This window comes from Pan paniscus, chromosome 20 (assembly GCF_029289425.2).
Source record: "Pan paniscus chromosome 20, NHGRI_mPanPan1-v2.0_pri, whole genome shotgun sequence".
In the NCBI taxonomy this organism is placed as follows: domain Eukaryota; kingdom Metazoa; phylum Chordata; class Mammalia; order Primates; family Hominidae; genus Pan; species Pan paniscus.
The window spans coordinates 8,063,433-8,089,271 of record NC_073269.2 but is presented as its reverse complement, the minus strand read 5'-3'; the positions used below and the strand labels follow the sequence as shown (position 1 = coordinate 8,089,271).

At 58.6% G+C, this 25,839-nt stretch overlaps 1 protein-coding gene across 5 annotated transcripts in view; it reads left to right on the top strand.

The window, feature by feature from the left end:
* PIP5K1C (phosphatidylinositol-4-phosphate 5-kinase type 1 gamma) overlaps positions 1 to 25,839 on the top strand; it is a 72,097-nt gene that overhangs the window by 10,040 nt on the left and 36,218 nt on the right. For all 5 annotated transcript variants that reach the window (XM_034945863.3, XM_034945862.3, XM_034945860.3 and 2 more), the window contains exon 2: positions 25,058 to 25,089. In XM_034945863.3, coding sequence (XP_034801754.1) covers positions 25,058 to 25,089 — 32 coding nt within the window. The remainder of the gene's footprint in view (positions 1 to 25,057; positions 25,090 to 25,839) is intronic.

Here is a 25,839-nt window from a genome sequence, read left to right as displayed (position 1 = left end):
AGCCTCCCAACTAGTTGGGACTGCAGGTGTGCGCCACCATGCATAGCTAATTTTTCATCTTTTGTGGAGACAGGGTCTTCCCATGTTGCCTGGGCTGGTCTCGAGCTCCTGGCCTCAAGTGATCCTCTTGCCTTGGCTTCTCGACGTGCTGGGGTTACAGGTGTGAGCCAGTGCGCCCGGCCTATTTCTGGACTTTTTATTCTGCTCCACTCCTCTGCCTTTACCTTCATGCTACAGCCATGTCTCGTCTTGAACAAATGATAACATGTTCACAGTTAAAAAAAAAAAAAAGTAATCAGACGTGCAGTGAGTAAAAAGTGAGTCCCACCTCACCCTCTCCATCTCTGTGGAGATAATGACTGTCACCCCAGGTGTTTCTCTGGCCCATACACTTGGGGCTCAGATTATATTAGGCTTTTAAAAATCGTTTATTTGGAAAGCTTTCCAGCCTATAGAAGGGGCAAGAATGCTACAGTGAAGACCCGTACAGCCCGCACAGAGATCCACCAGCTGCTAACATTTTGCCATGTCTTTATCATTCTGTGGGGGGGGGGGGGAGTGTACGTTAGTGTGTGCAAGTTTGTGTGTGTGAGAGTGAGTGCGTGTGAGTTTGTGTGCGTTAGTGTGTGCGTGTGATTATGTCAGGCCATTTGCGTGTCGATTGCTGGCATGGTACCTCTCTGCCTGAAGCAGCCAGTTCCGTTATTTGTGGTAGTTCTTTATTTTATTTTATTTTATTTTTTTGAGACGGAGTTTTGCCCTCTCGTCCAGGCTGGAGTGCAGTGGCGCGATCTCAGCTCACCGAAACCTCCGTCTTCCGGTTTCAAGCGATTCTGCTGCCTCAGCCTCCCAAGTAGCTGGGATTACAGGCGCCCGCCACCACACCCGGCTAATTTTTGTATTTTTAGTAGAGACAGGGTTTCACCATGTTGGCCAGGTGGGTCTCGAACTCCTGACCTTGTGATCCAGCCACCTCAGCCTCCCAAAGTGCTGGGGTTACAGGCATGAGCCACTGCGCCAGGCCTGTTTGTGGTAGTTCCTTTGTGAAGCTGCTGCAGACACTTCAGGTGCACACTGAGCCCTGGCTCCAGGGGCAACCCAGGGTCGGGTTCCTGTGAGCCTCTGGGCATGACGTTTCCATCAGCCAGTCGATACGTGACCTTGTTGTATGTTCGTTTCTATTTCAAGGCGTGTTATTTTAGGGCTGGGTGCGGTGGCTCACACCTGTAATCCCAGCACTTTGGGAGGCTGAGGCGGGAGGATCACTGGATCACTGAGCCCAGGAGTTTGAGGCTGCAGTGAGCCGTGATTGCACCACTGCACTCCAGCCTGGGCGACAGAGTGAGAGCCTAAGAAAATTTTAAAGACACCCGTGTTGTTGATTTATCCACAGGGAGCTCACAGACCATAGGCCCCGTGCGCCAAGCCCGCCCCCCACCCCCCAGCCCCATCCCGGGCACTCTCCCAGGCCCCCACCCGTTTGCGGGCTCTGTATTGGGGACAAGGCTGGAACAGGGACCCTGGGGCATGTATTCGGCTGTGTGGGGGCTCAAAAACGGGGTGGGGGGCCATAGCGACGTGGGTGTGGGTCCCCCTCCCCTGGCCCGCCCGCTCCGTGTGTCTCTCTCGCTCTCGTTCTCCCCCTCTCTCCTCTCTCTCTCTCTGTCTTTCCGCTCTCAGTCCTGTTTGAGCAAAGCTTCTCTCACTACGGGTTTCTCCATGGGGCTTATCCGGGTCTCTAGCCCTGAGGGACATGAAACCACCTGAGGACAATGCCTGGGGGGGGCAATTTCAGCAGCAGAATCACCAGCAAAACTGCAAAAAACACACGCGGCTCTCAGTGGACCAGGGAAAGGCCAGGTGCTCACAGCAGGAGTTGAAACCAGGGGGCGAGGGTGGCCTCACCAGAGCTGCCTGGGGACGTGTGTTCCCCAAAGTCCTGGGGGTGCTGCCCTGGAAATAGCCTTCCGGTCTTCTAGACCCCTCCCCGCCCACAGCAGGGGGCCAGAGGCCGTCCCACCCGCAGGTGAGGAACAGGAGCTCCTGCGGGCTCCCCTGCGGCACCCCGCTCTGTTTCCCACCACGGCCTAACCTCAGGCCCTGGAAGGAATTCTCTTCAGGGACACTGGACTCCCCGGAGGGACGCTGGGCCCCTGGAGGACAGGGACGCTGGGGAGCCAGCCGCGAGGGGCGTCCACCTCTGCTGTGCTGGAGACGGAGCGCGCAAGGAGGTGGGGACCACGCGCAGACCCTGGCTGCGGGAGCCTCAGCTCGGGGCCCATCAGGATCTCCCGCAGCCCGCACGGGCCGGGCTTCCCCCAGGGGCCGGCGTGTCCTCTGTGCACCCTGACCCATCCCATCGGCCCCGCCACCTGCGGGCTGGCCACGCCCCACAGCCTCCTGCCCCGGCCCGCCCGGGAGCTTGGTGCTGAGAGTGGAGCCTCTTTCTCCCTGGACACTGGGGCCCCGGGAAACGACCCAACAGCTCAGGGCCTGCGGAGTTCTGGATGCTCCGCCCGCCTGCGCCGAGCTTCCTGTTTACCGCCCTGGCTCCTGCCCGCCCACCTGCTGCGGGGAAAGCGATCACTCTATGCCCTGCGGGGAGAAGGGAGAAGGGGCAAGGAAGAGGGGCGGCCTACTACTCGGGTGGACCCCAGGCTGTCCCTCCACCGTGCTGGGGTCCCCCAGGTGTACCCTCCCCTCCAGCCACCTCACCCCTTCCTTGCTGTGTCCCGCAAGTGTTCTGTGGTATCCTCTGAGGGCCTGTGCGTGTGTGTGCATGTATGCATGTGTGTATCTGCATGTGTGCGTGTGTGTGCATGTGTGTGCGTGTGCATGTGTGCGTGTATGTGCGTCTGTGTCCCCTTCCCACAGGCCTTCACCGCTCCCTGCACCTGTGGGTCCTTGCTTCCTTTCCTGCCCTGTTGGGACATATTCCTTATTGCACACTTGGACTTCTTTCTTAAATTCTTTTCTTTTTGAGAATGAGTCTCAGTCTGCCACCCAGGCTGGAGTGCAGTGGCGCAGTCTCGGCTCACTGCAACCTCCGCCTCCCAGGTTCAAGCGATTCTCCTATCTCAGCCTCCTGAGTAGCTGGGACTACAGGCATGTGCCACCATGCCTGGCTAATTTTTTTTGTTTTTGTTTTGAGTTGGAGTCTCACTCTTTTCACCCAGGCTGGAGTGCAGTGGCGCAATCTCGGCTCACTGCAAGCTCCGCCTCCCGGGTTCACGCCATTCTCCTGCCTCAGCCTTCCAAGTAGCTGGGACTACAGGCGCCTGCCACCACGCCCGGCTAATTTTTTTTTTTTGTATTTTTAGTAGAGATGAGGTTTCACCGTATTAGCCACGATGGTAAATTTTGTATTTTTTTTTAGTAGAGGCAGGGGTTTCACCATGTTGGTCAGGCTGGTCTCGAACTCCTGACCTCGTGATCTGCCCGCCTCGGCCTCCCAAAGTGCTGGGATTACAGGCGTGAGCCACTGTGCCCGGCCTTAAATTCTTTTTAAATAGCAGCTTTATTGGGATGTAATTCACAGACCCTACATTTTACTTACTTTTATTGTACAGTTCATGGGTTTTAGTATGTTCACAGTTGTACAACCCTCCCCTCTTAGTCCAGAACATTCTCATCACCCGAAAGCTGTCCATCACTCATTAACTGTCACTCCCCACCCCTCCTCCAACCCCTAACAACACCTTACTCACTTTCTAGGCATTTCATAGCAATGGGAAAATGGGGTCACGCACTCTGTAACCTTCTGTGTCTGTCCTCTCACTGAGCGTGACGTCCTCAAGGCGCGGCCACGCTGTGGCCTGTGTCAAAGCCTCGTCCCTTTTCATGGCTGAGTCCTGCTCCAGCGTGTGGATGACCTGGCCGTGCTGACCCATTCACCCGGTGGTGGATGCCCGGTCTGCTCCCCCCTTTTGGCTGTTGTGGATGTACCGCTGTGAACATTTGTGTAAAGTTTTTGTGTGGACGTGGGTTTTCACTTCTCTTGAGTTGATGTCCAAGGGTGGGATTGCGGGGTCACAGAAACCCGATGTGGGACAATTTGAGGAACTGTCAGACTTTCCCACGGTGGCTGCAGTGTCATACATTCCCACTGCGGCAGACAGGCCCTTCATTTTTCCACGTCTTCACCAACTCTTGTTGTCTGTACTTCTTGCTTGTTTTCTGAGACAGGATCTCACTCTGTTGCCCAGGCTGGAGTGCAGTGGTGCGATCCTCCCACCTTAGCCTCCCAAGTAGCCAGAACTATAGGCACTGCCACCACCCCCAGCTAATTTTTGTATTTTCGTAGAGACAGGGTCTTGCTATGTTGCCCAGGCTGGTCTCAAACTCTTGGACTCAAGCAGTCCTCCCTCCTTGGCCTCCCAAAGTGTTGAGATGACAGGCGTGACACTGCCTGGCCTGGTTTTTATCATTGGGTTGTGAGTTCACGTATTTTAGATGTGAGGCCCTTACCACACAGATGATTCAAATCTTTCTCCCATTCTGCGGGTTGCTTTTCCAGTTTCTTGCTGGTGTCCTGTGAGGCACAAAAGTCTCGATGAAGTTCACTTGATGTGTTTTTATTTTTTTTTGTTTATTTTATTTTGTCACCTGGGCTGGAGTGCAATGGCATGATCTCAGCCCGCTGCAACGTCTGCCTCCCGGATTCAAGCCAATCTTCTTCTTCAGCTTCCAGAGTAGCTGGGATTATAGGTGTGCACCACTATGCCCGGCTAATTTTTGTGTTTTTAGTAGGGACGGGGTTTTACCATGTTGGCCAGGCTGCTCTTGAACTGCCGACATTAGGCGATCCACCCGCCTCAGCCTCCCAAAGTGCTGGGATTACCAGTGTGAGCCACTGCACCTGGCCTTGATCTGTTTTTTCTTTGCTTGCTTATGCTTTTGGTGTTTATTTAAGAAATTGTTGCCTAATCCAAGGTCACAAAGATTTATTACCCCATTTTTTAAAGTAGTTTTATAGTTTTAGCTCTTACATTCATTCAAGTTTGTAATTTATTTATTTTATTTTATTTTATTTATTTATTTATTTTGAGATGGAGTTTCGCTCCTGTTGCCCAGGCTGGAGTGCAATGGTGCGATCTCGGTTCACCGCAAGCTCCACCTCCTGGTTCAAGTGATTCTCCTGCCTCAGCCTCCTGAGTAGCTGGGATTACAGGCGCCGGCCATCACACCTGGCTAATTTTGTATTTTTAGTAGAGACGGGGTTTCTCCATGTTGGTCAGACTGGTCTCAAACTCCCAACCTCAGGTGATCTGCCCGCCTTGGCCTCCCAGAGTGCTAGGATTACACATGTGAGCCACTGCACCCAGCCTTTATTTTTATTTTTTTGAGACAGAGTCTCACTCTGTCGCCCAGGCTGGAGTGCAGTGGCGCGATCTCAGCTCACTGCAAGCTCTGTCTCCCTGGTTCCTGCCATTCTCCTGCCTCAACCTCCTGAGTAGCTGGGACTACAGGTGCCCGCCACCACGCCCAGCTAATTTTTGTATTTGTATTTGGGAGGATTGGCCTCCCAAAGTGCTAGGATTACAGGTGTCAGTCACTGTGCCTGGCTAGGAAACTCTGTAAAGGGCTGAGTAGTAAATTTTTTAGCTTTTAGTCTAAGTACGGTGGCTCACGCCTGTAATCCCAGTGCTTCGGGAGGCCAGGGTAGGAGGATCAGTTGAGCCCAGGAGTTTGAGACCAGCCTCGGCAACAACGCGAGACCCCCGTCTCTGAAAAAGAAAAGAATTAGCCAGGCGTGGTGGCGCCTGTAGTCCCAGCTACTCAGGAGGCTGAGGCAGGACAGTCGCTTGAGCCCAGGAGTTGGAGGCTGCAGAGCTATGGTGGCACCACTGTGCTCCAGCCTGTGTGACAGTGCAAGACCCCGTCTCTACAAGAAAATCAAGATGAACATTTTAGGGTTTGTGGTCCAGATGGTCTCTGTCACAACTCCTCCACGCTGCGGTTGTAGCACTTAAGGAGCCAGACAATTCGTGAACAAATGGGTGTGGCCACGTTCCAATAAAACTTTTTTTTTTTTTTTTGAGACGGAGTCTCGCTCTGTCACCCAGGCTGGAGTGCAGTGGTGCGATCTCGGCTCACTGCAAGCTCCGCCTCCCGGGTTCACGCCATTCTCCTGCCTCAGCCTCCCGAGTAGCTGGGATTACAGGCGCCCGCCACCACGCCCGGCTAATTTTTTGTATTTTTAGTAGAGACGAGGTTTCACCATGTTAGCCAGGATAGTCTCGACCTCGTGATCCACCTGCCTCGGCCTCCCAAAGTGCTGGGATTACAGGCATGAGCCACCGCGCCCGGCCCATTAAAACTTTCTTTAGTGGGCTGCGTTTGGCCCCTGGACTGTGGTTTACCAGCCCCTGCTTTAGATAGTCTTTGTAGGACCTTATGAGTTCCATATAATCAGCGAGACTCCTGTCTTTTTACCTGTGCTGAAGTTGTCTAGGAGAAAGTTCTAGAATTGAAGTTGCTGCCAAGGGCACACACATTAGAAAAGCTGCCAGGCTGCCCCCTAGGGGAGAATCTATTGACACGGGCATCACCCCCGGCTGTGTGAGGACCCCCTGCGTCCCCACCCCATTGCTGGCAGGCTGGTTTCATATCATGTCTTTTATCATTAGAGGGGTCTGGGCATCTTTTTCAGATGTTCACACTGTTTGTTTTCTTTTCCTCTGCCTGTTTTACAAGTTGAGTATGTTAATGCTTTGAGAAAAGCCTCATTTCTATAAATAAAAATGACAAAATATGTATTTCAGATGGCACCAAAGGATGGAAGTTGCAAATTAAGAGACCCTCCCCCATCCCACACCCAGAAATAACTTGGAACCTTCTAAGATTCACGTGTCTGGCCCTGACTGCTGAGTGACATGTTTGCAGTGGTGGAAGCCATGTGGCACTAAGAGCTTGAGTTCTCCTGGTGGGTCACAGGGAACCAGATCCTGGTGCTCAGAGGGAGAGAGCCACCCGGGGCTTTGCTGCCTGGGCCCTACGTGCCGGGTGACCTTCAGCAGGTGGTGGCCCCGCTCTGGGTGCGTCTGTGGTGGGATTCGTGGATTATGCAACAAACCACTGCTACACCGAGAGGCTTCACACTGCAGTGCTTTTGCTGTCAGTTTCCCAGTATTGGCTGGGCTTGGCTGGGCTCAGCAGGTCGGTTCTGCTGCGGCGTCTGGCTTGTGCCGGCACGCCCTGGTGGCCTCCTGTCCTGGGCCTCTCTCCGCATTGCTGCCACCCTCCAGCCTGGCCCCAGCATCGTGCTGGAGGGATTCCAAGAGAGCAGAGGCTGATGGAAGAATTCCCCCCATGTCACTTCTGCGTCATGTGATTGGCCAGAGCAGGGCTTGAGACCCGCCCACTTTCAAGGGGAAGGAGGTCGGCCCCGTCCCCGGGACGGAAGGGACCCTGGCAGACAGCAGGTGTCCCCATCTGTGCGTGAGTGCTGTGAGATTGTGCGCTGGATGATGTGTGTGGGGTGAGGGGGCGGCAATGAGCTCATCTTGATGCCTCTAATTATAAGGCAAAGAAGTGCTCATGCGTGACTGGTGTGGTTACCACTGCAGCGCTGTGAGCGGGAGGCTCTTCTTATCGTTCCGTCTTTATTTTGAGGAATCCTGAGGTCCAGTGGGTGACACAGAGGCCACTTCCCAGCCAGGAGGCTGTGGGTGCTGCTCCAGGCACCGAAGCATCTGCTCTGCCTCTCCTGTGCTGGGGGCCGGGCCTGCTGCAGAGACAGAGTCAGCACTGGCCGGGGTGGCGGTGGCTCCAACATGGGGGAGGTGTGGGACTGCCCGGGAGGGGAAGCGGGGGCTCCAGCGTGGGGGAGTTGTGGGACTGCCCGGGAGGGGAAGCGGGGGCTGGCTGTGCTCTGCACAGGATGCTCCTGCTGTGCCCAGGCTGATCCCAGCTCTCCAGACACGGTCCTGCCCCGGGGCCTCCGTACTGGCTGTGCCTCTGCCTGGGAGGCCCCTCTGCCCTTCCCCCGCCTGGCTCCTCCTCACTCTCCTCTCGTCCGTGCTGTGGTGACGCAGCCTGGGGCCTGACCTCCTGGAATCAGGTGCGTCCACCCCTACATTTTTGCTGCATGATCAGGCAAGCGATCTGACCTCTCTGAGCCTCAGTTTCCGCCTCTGCATAATGGGAGCAGTAATAGTGCCTATGTCACAGGGTTGTTGGGACAATTGCGTGACTAAGCCATGGGGTTCTCATATGGTGCGGGCCCTGCCACACACACGGCGAAGGTGGGCTAGCTCATCTCTGGCCAGCTCCTCCCTGCGCTCCAGCTGTTCCAGGGTGGCTCAGTGGTTAGAGACGGGAAGCAGCCTGCGCCCCCGGGCTCTTGACCCCATCCAACCCCATTTCCCTCCTGAGCCAAGCCCACTGTGCCCTGGACCCAGATCTCCGTGGAACTCCTGGGAGGAGGACACTGTCGCAGGCAGCCTTACCCACGTGCCAGGCTCGTGCTGTCTGCACTGTTGCAGAGGGGAAAGATGAAGTCGCTGCCCTGGCCGGGCTCATGGCCTCAGAGGGAGCAAATGTGGAGGATCCAAGGAGTAGAGAGAAGAAGTAAACCCAGCGGGGGCAGGGTGACCAGGGAGGGGACTCTCTGAGGAGGTGACATTTGATCTAGACCTGAACAAGGTTGGGTGGGAGAGAGAGTTCCAGGCAGAGGCGCAGCCTGTGCGGAGGCCCTAGGGCAGGACCAAGCCTGGTGTGGGGAGGGAGGGGGAGGAGAGGAGGGGAGGGGAGGGGGAGGAGGGGAGGTGTTCTCCATCTGGGCCTCTGTCCAGCAAACGTTCATCGAGGCAACATCTGTGACCTCACACAGTTTCTGAGTCAGGAGTCTGGGAGCGGCGTAGCTGGGTGGTCCTGGCTCGGGGTCTCTCATGAGGCTGTGGTGAAGCTGTCAGCTGGGACTGCCTCCTCTGAAGGCTCAACTGGGGCTGGAGGAGCCGCTTCCAAGAGAGCTTCTGCTCTTTATTTTTTATTTTTTAAACTTTTTTATGGGGACAGTCTTGCTCTGTCACCCAGGCTGAAATGGAGTGTCACCATCATAGCTCATTGCAGCCTCCAACTCTGGGGCTCAAGCAGTCTTCCCACCGCAGCCTCCCGAGTAGCCGGGACTACAGGCACACGTCCCCACGCCAGATAATTTTTTTGTTTTTTGAAGAGATGGGGTCTTGCTATGTCTTGCTATGTTGCTCGGTCTGGTCTGGAATTCCTGGGCTCAAGCAATCCTCCCACCTCGGCCTCCCAATGTGCTGGGATGACAGGTATGAGAACTGCGCCTGGCCCACAATGCCTTTTTTTTTTTTTTTTTTTTTAGATGGAGTCTTGCTCTGTTGTCCAGGCTGGAATGCAATGGTGCGATCTCAGCTCACTGCAACCTCCGCCTCCTGGGTTTGAGCGATTCTCCTGCCTCAGCCTCCTGAGTAGCCGGGATTACAGGCGCGCACCCCCATGCCTGGCTAATGTTTGTATTTTTAGTAGAGACGGGGCCTCACCATGTTGGCCAGACTGGTCTCAAACTCCTGATCTCAGGTGATCCACCCGCCTCAGCCTCCCAAAGTGCTGGGATTATAAGAGTGAGCCACTGTGCCCGGCCCACGATGCCTTTTCTAAGAAATGTTAGGCACCTTCTCTTTGTCCCCCTCTGTGCTATTGGTGGGGGTGGTGACGGGGTCAGACCAGCTGGGCTCCTGGAAGCATATTCCTACACGCCAGGCTGACGGGGAAGGAGCTCGCCTTGGATCCTGGTGGGCCTGAGGGGCCAGAGGACCAAACGCAGGCCCCAGGGCTCGTTTGGCTAAGTGGCCCCCTGGAGTTTATCTGAAAAATGTGCCTTAACTTTGCTCCTCCCCCAGGGGCTGCCCTGGGGCTGCCGTTTGCCCTTCAAGTCCAGGCTGGAGCGAATGTTGCTGCCTTTGACTAGCAGAGACCTCTGAGCCTCAGTTTACATAGCTGTAAAATAGGTCCAATGCCAGTCACCTCATGGAGCGTTGAGAGGGTCAGAGACGCAGCTTGCAGAGCACCAGCCCGCGGGGGGATGTGTGTACGAGCTGCAGCTTTTATTACAGGGAACTTCAAACAAAAGACAAAAGTGGGCCAGGCGCGGTGGCTCATGCCTGTAATCCCAGCACTTTGGGAGGCTGAGGTGGGTGGATCACCTGAGGTCAGGAGTTCGAGATCAGCCTGGCCAACATGGCAAAACTCCGTCGCTACTAGAAATACAAAAATTAGCTAGGTGGTAGTGGTGAACGCCTGTAATCCCAGCTACTTGGGAGACTGAGGCAGGAGAATCGCTTGAACCCAGGAGGCAGAGGTTGCAGTGAGCCGAAATCATGCCACTGCACTCCAGCCTGGGCGACAGAACGAGACTCTATCTCAAAAAAAAAAAAAAAAAAAAGTGGACAGGGTGGTACAGGTACGGGTGTTCTTTTCCTGAAACGTACACACCCGGAGAATCGTGTCAGGAACACCCTGCCCGCCCCCACGCCCATCCCACATACCTCCATACTGTGTTGACTCCGGGTTCTTGTGTGTGCAGATGCGGGGGGCGAACAGGGGCGAGATTCTACCATCCCAGTCTCTAAAACAGAGTCTCTGCCTCTCAGCACTGCCGACCTGTGGGACCTGATCCTTCTCTGGGGTAGGGCCATCCTGGGCACTGCAGGGCGCTGAGCAGTGTCGCTGGCCTCCACCTACTTTATGCCAGGAGCACCCTTAGTCATGACCATCACAGATGGCCCCAGACATCAACCAGTGTGCCCTGGAGGGCAGAGTCTCCCCTGGTGAGACCTCCATTTCGGTCACTCCCTCCACCCCCAGGGCCACGCTCAAAGCCTGTCCCAGAGAAGATCCTGTCCCAGAGAAGATCCTGGCCTCCGCCTGATCTCCTCTGACCCTTTACAAAAGTTTGCTGAGCCCTGACTTAAGGGATAAACGGAAAAGATGTTTTTTGACCTATGTAGTAATAGACGGGTGTCTTTTATGTGATTCTGTGCTTTCCAGGTGCTTAAAACCTTTTCTTATTAGACATTGTATTTAGACAGTCCGGGCGCGGTGGCTCACGCCTGTCATCCCTGCACTTTGGGAGGCCAAAGTGAGTGGATCACCTGAGGTCAGGAGCGAGACCAGCCTGGCCAACATGGTGAAACGCCATCTCTATAAAAATAGAAAAATTAGCTGAGAATAGTGGCGGATCCCTTTAATCCCAGCTACTCGGGAGGCTGAGACGGGAGAATCGTATGAACCTGGGAGGCGGAGGTTGCAGTGAGTCAGGATGGTGCCGTTGCACTCCAGCCTGGGCAACAGAGCAGGACTCCGTCTCAAAAGAAAAAAGAAAAGACAGTTGCATTTAGACAGAGAGCTGGCCGCCTCAGTGGTGTATCATCCCCCAAACCCAAGAGATGCTTGCTGATTTTGGTTTGGATGGATGGATGGATGGATGGATGGATGGATGGATGGATGGACGAACGGATGAATGAGCCAACAGACAATCACCTGACACCATTCACCACGCTGGGGGTCTCAGAATCAGAAGAGAGTGCATCTTCAGGGTAAGAACTAGCCTGTAGTCACTTCACGGCCATTGTTCCAGGCTTGATTGTGGGGCTTCAGGCCGTTGCCATGTCCCCCGCCGAGGGGGCTGTAGCCAGGGTGTTCTCACAGGGCCAGAGGGCAGGAGCTGGGATCCCCCAAACCCCACCATAGCCAGGGCAGTGTCTCCCACAGCATCTGCCTCTTCGTTTGCTGCAGAAAGTTTCTTGAGCATCTGCAACATGCCGGGCACGTTCTAGGCTCCAGTTGCCTGCTCCGCCACTCCGTCCACCATGAGTGCCCAGCCCAGCACGTCAAGCCACATCCAGGGCGCCCCTTGGGCCCCTCCAACCCTGCAGGTCCTGACTGCTCAGCACATCTGACCCAAGCCTGCGCTTCTTCCTGATGCCCCATCTTGGTAGCCAACTCACTGTGTGCCTGAGCCCAGGTCCCAGGTCACGTCCTCTCCAGTGCTCCCCCTCCACAGCTGAGGACCCCTCTGGATCTCCCAGATCCAGCCCAGCCCCCCTGCCCCAGCTCCATTCACCGGTGCTGCTGTGCCCCTACTGAGTAGCGAGTAGGTCTGGGAGAGCAGCCGTGAACGAGACACCAGGTCTGTGCTCCCACAGGAAGGAGCAAGATCAGTCCCAACTGATGTGCAGCGTGAGGAAATAGAATGGGATGCAAGGCGGGTAGGAAGGTGGCTGTGAGGACGGTCTCCCTGGGGAGGTGAGAGTCAGGCTGAGACCCAAACGGGAGGACAGGAGCCGGCCGAGCAGGGACACAGGCGCAGCACGCGCAAGGCCCCTGAGGCAGGAACATGCCCCTCAAAGGTGTGGTGCTGGGTGGGGAGCCTGGGCACAGGGCCCGGCCCACCGGAGCTTGGGGGCATCCTCTGTGACCCATGTCCACACTCAGGTTCCTCAAGCAGAGTTCCCTCAAAAACCGTGTTTCTTCAGAGCTTGAAAACACCTGTGTCCAAGGTCAAGACTCACCTTTCCCCTGGGGGAAAGGGATTTTTAAAGAGAATTTTCAAAAGTGCTGAAAAGTTGAAAGAATTGGGCAGTAGACCCACGACTTACCACCTGGGTCTTGCAATTGGCAGTTGGCTGTGTTCACGCCATCCCTCCATCCATCCCGCCATCCCTCCATCCTGCCATCCCGCCATCCCACCATCCCTCTATCCCTCCCTCCATCCTGCCATCCCGCCATCCCACCATCCCTCCCTCCATCCTGCCATCCCGCCATCCCTCCATCCCTCCCTCCATCCTGCCATCCCTCCATCCCTCCCTCCATCCATCTTGCCATCCCTTCATCCTCCATCCCTCCATTCTCCATCCCTCCCTCCATCCCTCCATCCCTCCATCCCTCCCTCCGTCCTGCCATCCCGCCATCCCTCTGTCCCGCCCTCCCTCCATCTCGCCATCCCTCCATCTCGCCATCCCTCCATCTCGCCATCCCTCCATCTCGCCATCCCTCCCTCCATCCTTCCATCTCTCCATCCCTCCTTCCACCCCTCCATCCCTTTATCCCTCCATCCCTCCCTCCATCCCTCCTTCCGTCTCTCCATCCCTCCCTCCATCCCTCCCTCCCTCCATCCCACCATCCTTCCATCCTCCTTGCCTCCATCCCTCCCTCCATCCTTCCATCCCTCCCTCCATCCTTCCATCCCTCCTCCATCCCTCCATCTCTCCATCCTCCATCCCTCCATCCTTCATCACTCCATCTCTATCCCTCCATCCCTCTGTTCTCCATCCTTCCATCCCTCCATGCCTCCGTCCCTGCATCCCTCCGTCCCTCCATCCCTCCGTCCCTCCATTCCTCCACCCCTCCATTCTCCATTCCTCCATCCTCCATCCCTCCATCCCTCCATCTCTCCATCCCTTCATCCTGCATTCTCCATCCCTCCATCTCTCCATCCCTCCATTTTCTATCCCGCCATCTCTCCATCCCTCCATCCCTCCATTCTCCCTCCCTCCTCCATCCTCCATCCTCCTTCCATCTCTCCATCCCTCCATTCTCCATCCCTCCATTCTCCATCCCTCCATTCTCCATCCCTCCATCTGTCCATCCCTCCTTCTGTCCATCCCTCCATCCTCCTTCCCTCTATTCCTCCATCCTCCATCCATCCATCCCTCCCTCCATCCCTCCATTCTCCATCCCTCCATTCTCCATCCCTCCATCTCTCCATCCCTCCATCTGTCCATCCCTCCTTCTGTCCATCCCTCTATTCCTCCATCCTCCATCCATCCATCCCTCCCTCCATCCCTCCATTCTCCATCCCTCCCTTTATCCCTCCATCCCTCCTCCATCCCTCCCTCCCTCCCTCCCTCCATCCCTCCATCTCTCCATCCCTCTCCCACCCCTCCATCCCTCCCTCCCTCCATCCCTCCATCTATCCCTCCCTCCCTCCATCCCTCCCTCCATCCCTCCCTCCTCCATCCTCCATCCCTCCCTCCATCCCACCATCCTTCCATCCCTCCATCCCTCCATCCCCCATCCTTCCATCCCACCATCCCTCCATTCTGCCATCCCTCTCAGCTTGTTTTTTGGAAGCCTTTCAAAGTTGCAGACCTCAGCACCCCCACCTGTCAACACTTAACACGATTCAGCATCTTGAACTGGACTATTTCTTTTTTTTTGAGAGGGAGTCTCACTCTGTTGCCCAGGCTGGAGTGCAGTGGCATGATCTTGGCTCACTGCAACCTCCGCCTCCCAGGTTTAAGCGATTCTCCTGCCTCAGCCTCCCAAGTAGCTGGGATTACAGGCGCTGGCCACCACACCCGCCTAATTTTTGTATTTTTAGTAGAGATGGGGTTTCACCATGTTGGCCAGGCTGGTCTCTAACTCCTGGGCTCAAGTGACCCGCCTGCCTCGGCCTCCCAAAGTGCTGGGATGACAGGCGTGAGCCACCGCAAAGCATGGCCTAAAACTTTCTCTTTCTTTTCAGTCTTCATTCCTTTCTGTTTTTCTTGTCTTATTGCTCCAGCCAGCACTTCCGCTGCAGTGGCGGCTCTCACAGCCACACCCCTGGTCTTGTGGTTGACATGAAGGCATTTCCCATAACTTTTTGCTTTATACTTCTTTCATTTTATATTTTATTTTATTTTATTTTAATTTTAAGACAGGATCTTGCTCTATTGCCCAGGCTAGAGTGCAGTGGTGCAGTCATAGCTCACTGCAGCCTCAAACTTCTGGGTTCAAGTGATCCTCCCGCCTCAGCCTCCCAAGTAGCTAGAAATACAGGTGTGCACCACCACTCCTGGCTAATATTTAAATTTTTTTGTAGAGATGGGGGTCTCACTATGTTGCCCAGGCAAGTCTCAAACTTCTGGGCTCAAGCCGTCCTCCTGCCTCAGCCTCCCAAAGTGCCAGAGCCACCTCGCCTGGTCTTATATTTCTTTTTAAAGTAAAAACAGTCTCCCTTTCTCTCCTTTTTTTCTTTGTTGGTAGTATTTTGGGGGGACATGAAATTCATGTTGAATTTCGTTGAAGGTTTTTCTGGATTCGGAGATGGGATCACAGCGTTTTTCACCGTTGACTTTGGGTACCTTCCTAAATTTCCCCAAATCCCCATTTCCCGGCCGTCAAACGGTGATCCTGAATTAGGTGGCAGCTGGATCAGGTGCTCACAGGCGCCTCCTGGCCACGCGCCATTGGGGAGTGGGCCGTGGGGGGCGAAGGCAGAGGCGAGTGTGCCAGGCGGGGGGCCGAGTGATGGTGCAGCCTTTTATTTCTAGATCTGCCTGTTTTTCGAGAAACCCAGGTTTTTCTCCAAAACATTGTGATTTCTAGAGTTGACCGAACCCAAACACCGCAGGGCTCAGAACCAAGCCCGGGCGGGCCACTCCCCGGGGTGTGCTGGGAGTGGTGGGTGCCGGGGACCGCGGATGTACCAGGTGACAGTTTACGGCGACTCGCTGGGCTTGGGGCTGCAGGGCCGGGCAGGTACCTGAGTTCACATCTCTCATCACTTCCCGGTGGGGACCATCAGTCAGGTGCTGCCTGTCCGCAAACAGGGACCCCATTGCCTACCACGCCAGGCCGGTATGGGTTAGAGACGGTCACGCGGGAGGCCTGGCCACATGGGTTCTCCCCAGCGGTGTCAGAATCCTTCCACCTCTCCCAGCCTCAGTTTCCCCATGTGTCAAATGAAGCTGTGAGGAGTGGCTGCCTGGTCAGGCTGGGTGGGATCCTGTGTGGGGAGAGCTTGGTCGGCACCTGGTGCAGATATTTGCTGTTGCAGCCGTGTTGAACATCTCACCCAAGGGTTTAACCTCAGGGGCTAGTGAAGCGGGGCATCACCTGGGGTCATCCTGCCCCCCTGGGGACACGGGGCCATGTCTGGAGACATCTGTGGTTGTTACAGCTGGGGGGTGCCCCTGGCATGGAGTGGGTGGAGGCCAGGGACGCTGCTCAGCACCCTGCAGTGCCCAGGATGACCCCAGTGACCAGCCCAGAGAACAATCCAGCCCTAAGTGCTGAGGGGGGAGACCCTGGTTTGCATGGGCTTTGGGGGGGTGCCTGGAGGCCCCCAAGCTGTTTGCATGTGGGTACACTCATATCAAGAGAGAAGAGGCCTGAGGCAGGGCCGTTTGATGTCACCATGGACAGGACTGTCCATCCCGGTCCATACCAGAGAGGAGCAGAAGCTGAGGGTCGGCACCAGCCTTTCAGACCTCGGTAGTTGCTGTTTACTGCGTTTTACAAAAGCCTTGGTCCATGATGGGGAGAAAAGAAAGGTTGAACTGAGTCCTACAGCACAGACAGTGTGAGAAGCTCCAGCCTGCAGCAGACTGGCTGCCCTTCTGGTCAAGCCTTGACCAAGTCCCCCGACCTCCTTTAGAGACAAGCAAACTGAGGCCCTGGGGGATGACAGAGTTTGGAGAAGGTTCCAGATGGTGTATGTCACTGGGCAATGCTTTTGCCACTAAAGGGATCTGCATCTTCATTTTGCTTTTCTGGGACACAAAATTCACTCTTTGAAAGTGTCTTACTGCTTACTTACTGCAACTGAGTAAATTCTTTTCGGCGTATTCACAGAGTTGTTCAGTCACTGCCACTAATTCTAGTACATTTCCATCACCCCGAAAGCAAACCCTGTGCCTGGCGGCTGTCACTCTCCATCCCTCCCCAGCCCCAGCACCCACGCATCCCCTCCCTGTCTTTCTGGATCAGCCTGTCCTGGACATTTCATGGAAATGGGGTCACACACTGCATGGCCTCTTGTGTCTGGTATCTCTCACTGAGTGTGACGTCTTCAAGGTGCATCCGTGCTGTGGCCTGCGTCAGAGCCTCACTCCTTTTCATGGCTGAATAATCGATGTACAGATTATTAATGCTTCTTTGAATGTAAGAAGTCCAAGTAAGACAAAGGAATTAAAAACTGTAACTCCTCCTGTTCCAAAGAAGTCCACAGATAGGCCAGGCACGGTGGCTCATGTCTGTCATCGCAGCACGTTGGGAGGCCGAGGCGGGCAGATCACGAGGTCAAGAGATTGAGACCATCTTGGGTAACACGGTGAAACCCCATCTCTACTAAAAATACAAAAAAGCTGGGCGTGGTGGTGCATGCCTGTAGTCCCAGCTACTCGGGGGAGGCTGAGGCAGGAGAATCACTTGAACCCGAGCGGCGGAGGTTTTAGTGAGCCGAGATCTGCAGCTACTCGGGGGAGGCTGAGGCAGGAGAATCACTTGAACCTGAGTGGCGGAGGTTGTAGTGAGCCGAGATCTGCAGCTACTCGGGGGAGGCTGAGGCAGGAGAAACGCTTGAACCCGGGAGGCAGAGGCTGTAGTGAGCCGAGATGTGCAGCTACTCGGGGGAGGCTGAGGCAGGAGAATCGCTTGAACCCGGGAGGCGGAGGCTGTAGTGAGCCGAGATGTGCAGCTACTCGGGGGAGGCTGAGGCAGGAGAATCGCTTGAACCCGGGAGGCGGAGGCTGTAGTGAGCCGAGATGTGCAGCTACTCGGGGGAGGCTGAGGCAGGAGAATCGCTTGAACCCGGGAGGCGGAGGCTGTAGTGAGCCGAGATGTGCAGCTACTCGGGGGAGGCTGAGGCAGGAGAATCGCTTGAACCCGGGAGGCGGAGGCTGTAGTGAGCCGAGATGTGCAGCTACTCGGGGGAGGCTGAGGCAGGAGAATGGCTTGAACCCAAGAGGCGGAGGTTGTAGTGAGCCGAGATCTGTTGCAGTCAGCTATTGTTGTGTAACAAACCACCCCCAGACAGAAGCTTCAAACAACTGTGTATTTGCTTGCGATTCTGTTATTTGGGTTGGGTTCAGTTGGGTGGTTCTTCTGTAGGTCTTACCTGGGGTTAGTCCCATGGCTGTGGTCGGCAGTGGCAGGAAATTCAAGCTCGTCCTGCACTTGCCTGTCCAACCCTCAGCCGGGATGGCAGGAACAGCTGGGGCCGTCCGGTCTTTCTGCAGGGAGCTGGCCTCTGAGTGTCGTGGCCCAGGTTCCCAGAGGCACAGTGAGAAGTGCCAGCCTTCCTCACGCCCACACCATCCCTTGCATCACATTCTGTTGGTCAGAGCAAGTCACACCATTGCCAAGCGTCGCAGCCATCTGTGGACAGCCGCAGAAGGCCTTTCTGCAGTTTAGCAGGAGAAGATTCTCGCACGGCCTACCCTCGTCCACCGGGTCCTGGTCTGAGCCAGAGCTGAGGGTCAGCCCTGCCGCCTCTGGGTCCCCACCCCAGCCTGTGTCGTGCAGTGCCGCTGCCCAGCCTGGCCGTCCTGGCAGGTCCTCAGAGGGGCCTGTGGTCCCCATGGTCGGAGGCCTGCACGGCGGGAGGCGAGAGGATGGGTTGTTCCAGCGAATGAGGGAGGTGACCGTGAGCTCTGGCCCGGGGTTGCTTCCTGCTTGTGGGATCGCAGGACCCCGTGCCTGGGCCGTCCTCACGCACCCGGGTTGCTGTGTCACGGTGAGCCTGCACCTGTCCTGGGGTGCCCAGCAGTTGCCCTCTGGGCAGCGGCCCCACCCAGGGGTGCAGGCCCCCTGTGCTACTCTGACACACCTGGGTCCCACTGCCGCCCCTTTCACACTGGCCTTCCCTTGCTGCCCTCAGAGCTTTGCCAGAGTCTGAGCAGGTGACAGAGCAGGCCTGGGCCCCCTGTTGTGGGGATGACAACAGCCATGTGTCAGGTGGTGCCGTGTGCCGGGCAGTGAGGAGGGGACCGTTTGGTGCAGGGTGGCTGGAGGAGGCCTCTGAGGGGTGATGTTCAAGCCAGGTCTGGGGTGAAACAGAGGAACAAACCCTAAGGGAATCTTGGGACTGGCAGGCCAGGCAGAGGCACTGCTCGTGCAAAGGCCATGACACAGGGTGGCGCTGGCGTGCTGGAGGGACAGCGAGGGCCCGTGTGGCTGGAGCAGAGGGAGGAGCAGAGGGCAGGGAGGGGGCCACACAGGGTCTGGTGGGGTGACAGGGCCTGGTCTTTACCCTGCAGGGCTGCAGTGAGGCCTGGGGAGACCCTTGTCTGCGGTGGGGGCGGGGTGGGTGGGCCCCCTTTCGCAGAATCCCTGCCCTGCCGTGGGCTCTCCCCGGCCCCCCAGTCCCCAGCCCCCCAGTCCCCAGCTTCATCATCCTGGGCCTTCCAGGGCCCTGCCCACTCTCCCCCCACCCCCACCGCCTCCAGGGCTGGGGCTTTCTCCTCCCAGCCATGGGGGTCTGGACCTTGGTTCTACAGGGATGAGGCCACCACTGTTCCTGTCCTGCCTGCTGTCACGGCGCCCTGCAGGTGCCCACAGGGGCTGAGGCACCTTCCACCCACCCTCGAGCTTGCCTCGCTGGGGCCCTCTGCCCCGCGGTGCCCTGTCGGTGAGCCCAGTGTGGGCCCTGTTTCCTCTCACTGTGATGCCTCCCTCCCTCTGGCCGCCTGTCCAGGCCTCTCCGTCCCCATTCTTACTTTGGGTCTCACTGCGGAGCCACCCTGACAATCTGCCTCCTCCCCCAGTTTAGTCATTCCCTGCCTCAGTGTCCATGTCAGACAGATGTGGAGAGGAAGCTCTGGCGGAGGCCTGTTGTGCAGAGAAAAGAGGAACAGGTATCTGTCAGTCCATGGGTCAGTCAACAAACAAACGCCCATGCTGTCAGCCCAGGGCAGGCCCTGTCCTGAGGGAGCCCCCAGGGTCAGCAGGAGGGACCAGGCTGGTCTGCAGGATGGGGCGGTGTCAGTGGGGTGGCAAAGGTGGCTGGTGTGGGACACAGTGTCCAGGGAGCACTGGCAGGGCCAGGGCGGAGACCAGGCGCAGGCCAGGGAACAGCTGGGTGCAGAGGCGGCCATGTGGCCCCGTGGAGAATGGCAGTGCCTCGAGGGCTCCAGCTGGCTTCAGCCACACTTTATAGAGAGAGACTGAGGCTCAGAGAGAAGCCCCGGGCACACAGGGAGGTGGGGTGGCCGATGAGGTCACCGTGCAGCCAGCGATCAGAGCCGTGCGCCGCAGGCCCGGGTCGCCGCCACGTCCTGTGATGGGGCCGGGAGAGAGGGGCCCCAGCGGCAGAGCCCCCGCCTCGGGCCTGGCCAGCGGAAACTGCTCAGAGGGGCCACCTCCCGGCTCCGCAGCGCGGCTCGCCTTTCCTCCCCCGACTATTTTTAAAACCTAATTTCCTCGAAAACGGGGTGGCTCATTCAGCAGATAATTAGTCACGTCTCAGGCTGAGCAGAGTTCACCGTCATGACAGCCCCCTATGGGGGTCACGGCAGGCTCTGTGCCCTGAGCGGGCCTCGTGGGGAGCGAGGATTGAGTGAAGATGGCGCTCACCTGCCCCCACCCCCCGGGCGGGCGGTGGCAGCAAGGCTCTGCTTTCTCCCCGTCCCCTCTCCTCCACAGGACACTCGGCTCTGATCTCCCCTTGCTGCCCGTTCCTGCCTGCCCTGGGAGCCCCACATTTTCCCTGGGGTCCCCCAACCGAGTGCCTCCCCTCCCCGTCCTGCTCCACCTCCACCTCAGTGCTTCGGCCCCGGCCAGTCCCTTAACCCTACAGGCCCCCAGTGCGGGGGACATTCCCAGCAGGGCCTGAGCCGCCTGCCCCTCTCCTCTCCTCTCCCCCTGTTAGCCAGCTCAGGTGAGTTGGGCAGGTGAAGACGTGGAACCACAGAGGGAAACTGAGGCAGGGGGCCTACACCCAACGCGGGTGACCCCGAGGTGCCTGGTGAGGTCAGCAGAGCCGGGTCTGGAGGGCCTCACTGCAACCACTGGGTCCCAGGGCCGTAGGGAGCCTGGGAGAGTCCGGGCAGGGGTGGACCCAAGCGCTGTGACCTCTCAGCATCGGGGCCACTGAGGAAAACAGCTGAGTCACCCAAGTGGGTGTGGGGGGGCCCCAGAGGGGTGGTTTCGGGAGTAGAGTCAGGACTGTGGGCAGGGAGGCCCCAGAGAGGCCGAGCAGGGGGACGCCCGGGCCCCCGATGAGGTCTGCAACGTCCCGCCCCGGCCCACCGCTGGCTTCTTGCCCTCTCTTCTTTTCCTTCCCCCACACCCTGGACGTAAAACCGTGAATTGTTCTGCTCCCGGGCCGCCAACCCAAACATCACGTCAGCGTCCAGCACCTTCCGCCCCGCCGCGGCCCAGAGCAGGCCCTTTGTGGCCTGTCAGAGACCTGGGGGCGACTGGCCCTGTCCTCTGGAAGGACAGAGAAGCAGCCCGTCCTTCCCTTCACCGTGGCAGCCGGAATCCTGAGTCACCTCACTCCCTCCGTCCCCATCCCTGCCCCTGCAGTGAGCACTGTGGGTCGGTCTGTCCCCCAGATCCCTCCAGGGCCCACCCGCTGCCCACGCAGTCCTGCAGGGCATCCAGGTGGCCCGAGGGGAGGACCCTTCAGCTGTTCTTGCTGCCTTGAGAAGTACGCCCCCTCCCACCCAGGGCTGGGGTCCTCACTGGAGGGCTCCGTGTGAGGTCCTGGGCTGCCCAGACAAAGTCCCCGGGACTGGGGGGCTTGGAGCAGCAGGCCTTGAACAGGCATTTGTTCTGGCTCAGCTCTGGAGGCCAGGAGCCCGAGGTCCAGGAGTGGGCAGGGCTCTGCCCTCCCGACTGACGGTGGAGAAGCTCCACACCCCTCTGCTCCTGGTGCCTCCGGGCATCCTTGGCGTTTCAGGGCCTGGAGGAGTGGTGCCCTCCCCGCCTCCACCCCACACGGCATCTTGGCCTCCCTGAGCGGCTTCTCTAATAAGGACAGCGGTGGATCCAGGGCCCACCCCACTCCGGCACGACCTCATCTTACCCAATGACATCAGCAAAGACTCTCTTTCCAAATACGGTTGCAGGCTGAGGTTCTTGGAAGGACGTGAATGTCGGGGGGACACCGTCCAACCCCGCACCCTCAGGCAGGCGTGGGGACTGACCACGACTGCAGGGGCCCACCAGCGTCTCGAACGCGGCCCCCTCCCCACCTGCCGCCTGCAGAGGCTCCTGACCCCAGCCCCCTCCCCGGCCAGCCCCCTGCCCCGAGGCTCCTGACCCCAGCCCCCTCCCCACCTGCCGCCTGCAGAGGCTTCAGATCCCAGCCCCCTCCCCACCTGCCACCTGCAGAGGCTCCTGACCCCAGCCCCCTCCCCACCTGCCGCCTGCAGAGGCTTCTGATCCCAGCCCCCTCCACACCTGCTGCCTGCAGAGGCTCCTGACCCCAGCCCCCTCCCCACCTGCCACCTGCCCCAGGTTCCTGACCCCAGCCCCCTGCCCACCTGCCGCCTGCAGAGGCTGCTGACCCCAGCCCCCTCCCCACCTGCCGCCTGCCCCAGGTTCCTGACCGCAGCCCCCTCCCCACCTGCCGCCTGCCCCAGGTTCCTTACCCCAGCTCCCTCCCCGGCCTGCCGCCTGCAGAGGCTTCTGGCCCCAGCCCCCTCCATACCTGCTGCCTGCCCCGAGGCTCCTGACCCCAGCCCCCTCCCCGGCCTGCCCCGCCCCGAGACTCCTGACCCCAGCAAAGTTTTCCACCTCGTGCCTTTGTCTTGTCTCCGGCAGTTCTGACCCGGCAGCAGAGCAAAGCTATGGGCTGTTCCACCAAGCCGCATTCAGTTGCCTTCAGTGCCCGCGGTGGACGTGTTTTCAGACGGCAGGGCGGTCACCGGGGTGCGGCCTCTAGATGGGACACACATGGGTCTCCCGTGCACCCACCGAGAGCAGCACAGTGCCCATGGGGGCCGAGGGGCGCTGGCAGGGCTGATAGGGTGGGGCATCGCCGACCCAGGCCCAGGTTTGACTTTCCTTCTCCTTCTGTGTGACCTCGGGTGGGTTCACCCCTCCCTCTGAGCATCTCTTTCCGCGTCATAAAACAGAAGGGCTCCCTCCTTCTCTGCACTCTTTGCTGGCTTTGTAAGGCCTTGGTCCAGAAAGACTTTTTGTCTCTCGGGGAAATTCTCCCCTGTCCCCTCTCCCGAGTCCACACCCAGCCGGGTCCCCACCCCTGACGGCCCCCGTCTGCACCGCGGACTCCGCACCCACCTCCTCACCTGTCTGCACCTCCCTGAACCTCGCCCAGTTGGCCCCTCACATGTCCTGGCCTCCCCTGCTCACCTCAGCCAGCCTGGAAGCCAGGGCCAGACCAGTTCCAACGCACTGCTGCCCAGCCCAGAGCAGGGAGGCAGCCAGAGGGCCGAGCCCTGTGGAGCAGGGCACGTGCCGCACCCTCCTGCACACACTCCGGCGCAGCCTGAGTGTCTCCACGGGCTCATAATAATCCCCTTTGAGGGCCTGCCCCAGCATCCCCAGCTGCAAGACCTCGGCCGCCCCTCCCTTCCCCAACCCTCAGCCTCTTCCTCTAGGAAGGGGGAATGGAGTGAGAAGATGCTGGCAGAGCTGGGGTGGAGTCAGCCCTGACCCACAGCCCCTGTGATTGAAAAGAAGCATTTGTCTCCATGCCCCTGGGCCCCGGGTGGTGCCAGCATCGGAATCCAACAGGGAGGCACTCCCCTTTGGTACCCGCCTCTGCATGAGCCTGGAGGACGCTGCTGTGATCCGTGCAGCGTGGCTGCCTCAGCCACCTCCTGACCTTTGTGCTGCCGTTCCCTCCGCCTGGAACTCCCTCTGGCTCCCACGGCATCCTTGTTTGGCACTGAGCTCAGACAAGACCGGCCCAGGGAAGCCCCCCTTGCTGATCCGCACCCCGCCTGTCACCCCACATCAAACACCCAGCCCTGTGCCCACCCCTGTTGACCATGAGCCCCTTGAGGGCGAGACCAGGTCTTCCCAAGGCCCGCGTGGTGGACGCCAGCACGTGCGTTCCCTGCAGTCGCTGACATCGCTTCCCACCTCAGGGCTCTGAGGCCAGGAGTCCAGCCCCAGAACGGGGCCTCACCAGGCTAAAGTCAAGCTGTGGGCAGGGCTGGGCCCAGCACAAGCTGCAGAGGAGAATCCGTTTCCCCCCTTTCCCAGCGTCTAGAGGCGCCCGCATCTGTCGGCTCAGGTCCCTTCCTCCCCCTTCACAGCCGCAGCGCAACCTCTTCCAGTCTCTGTCTGACTCACCCTCCCGCCCCCGCTTGTGAGGACCCTGTGAGGACATCGGGCTCCCAGGTCCCCCAGGATCATCTCCCGTCGGTCTCAGGGCCTGTAATCACAGCTGTAGAGTCTGTTCCTGTTCTCCAGATGAGGACCCCAGGGCCCTGCTGCTGGGAGCCAGGGTTGGGGATGTGGTCCTGGGTCCTAGGAGCCGAGTCTCGCCTGCTTCCCTCGTCCCAGCCTCCTCGAGTGGAGGGAGGTGCTCCCGGCTCAGCCCAGGCCTGGGCTCGTTGGCTCAATCCTGCAGGCCTCTGTCGTCCTCTCTGGAGCTGCAGCCCGGGCCCTGCTGCAGGCGCTGACCGGAGGCTGCGGGCCCAGGAGCCAGGGCAGGGCTGGGGGTCCCCTCACAGCCTCCCTTACCCTTCCACAGACCTCACTCTGGAGAGGGGCAGGGAGGGCGGCAGCCCTGGGGACCCCTGGCCAGTTCCCACTGACTGCAGCTGCCCAGGTGCTGGGCGCTCCCTGCAACTCCAGCCTGCCCTCGCTGCAGCGGGGTCCTGCCTCCCCTCACTCCCCACGCTGGCACCTGATTTCCCCATGCCCGAGCCTCTCCTGGCGCCTGCCTCCGAGGAAGCGGGGCTTGGTCAGTTCAGACCTGCTCAGTTGTTGACTGCCCAGAACCTCATGTCTGGGTGCGAAGGGGGTCAGAGCCGGGGGAGGTTTGCTCCTTACTTCCCCTCCCCTCCTCCAGGCAGGTCCAAGCCCCAGGCCCTCCGTGGTGGGTGCCAAGCCTAGGCGTCACCAGCTGCCCATCTCCCTGAGGCTGCAAAGCCTCTCCCCTGCTCTAGGCCCCAGTGGCTGCCAACCAGGGTGACCTTGGCAGGCCCCAGCGGCCCCCACCCTCATCACATCCTCCCAGCGCACTCAGTCCATGTCTTCACTTGTGTGTAGCCTTGAGACCGGCCCCACGCGGAGTTACACACGCCAGGCCTGGGGGGCCAGAAGGTGGGCCGGGGGCCGGGCCCAGGACTCCCAGAGGTCACCGGTTTCCTGTCTGATACCCAGCTTGTCTTTTCTGCAGGTTTGGCTCAGAAGAAGGCGGCCCCAACAGAGGTGAGTGTCTGGAGGGGACGAAGGGCCTGGGGTCCCCACCCTGACCTGCTGCCTCCCTACTCGCGGAGAAGCTGTGTGGCCTGGGGCAGCTCACTACACTTCTCTGGGCCCCAAATGCCGTCCAGTGTCCGCAAGCAGGATGAACGTGAGGTCTACACCAACTGCGTCTTGAGAGGTCGGGGTGAAATTCCGTGATGGAGGAGGGGGCCCTGCATCTGAGGGGCCACACCCTCAGTGGCAGGGGTGCCTGGTCAGGGCTGCAGGGGCAGGAAGGGCTTCTCTGGGTTCCAGGCCACGTGGAGCCTGGATTCTGGGGGGTGGGCGGTGGGGAGAGAGCAGCTCTTGCCGGGGGACTGGGGGCAGGAATGGAAGACCTGGCTGGAGGGTCAGACGCTGCCCAGAGGGCGATGCCCGAGGCTACCAGCTGCACCCACGCCCTCAGTGTCTGTGAGCCACACAGGCGTAGTGCACAGTGAGGCTGTGTGCAGCCTATGTGTGCATGTTTGCCTGCGTGCGTGTGTGCACGTTTGTGTGTGTGCATGTTTGCCTGCGTGCATGTGTGCACGTATTTTTGCTTGTGTGGATGTTTGCCTGTGTGTGTGCACGTTTGTGTGTGTGCATGTTTGCGTGCATGTGTGCACGTGTTTGCCTGTGTTCATTTGCCTACGTGCGTGTGTGCACGTGTTTGCCTGTGTTCATGTTTGCCTGAGTGCATGTGTGTTTGCCTGTGTGCCTGTTTGCCTGCGTGCG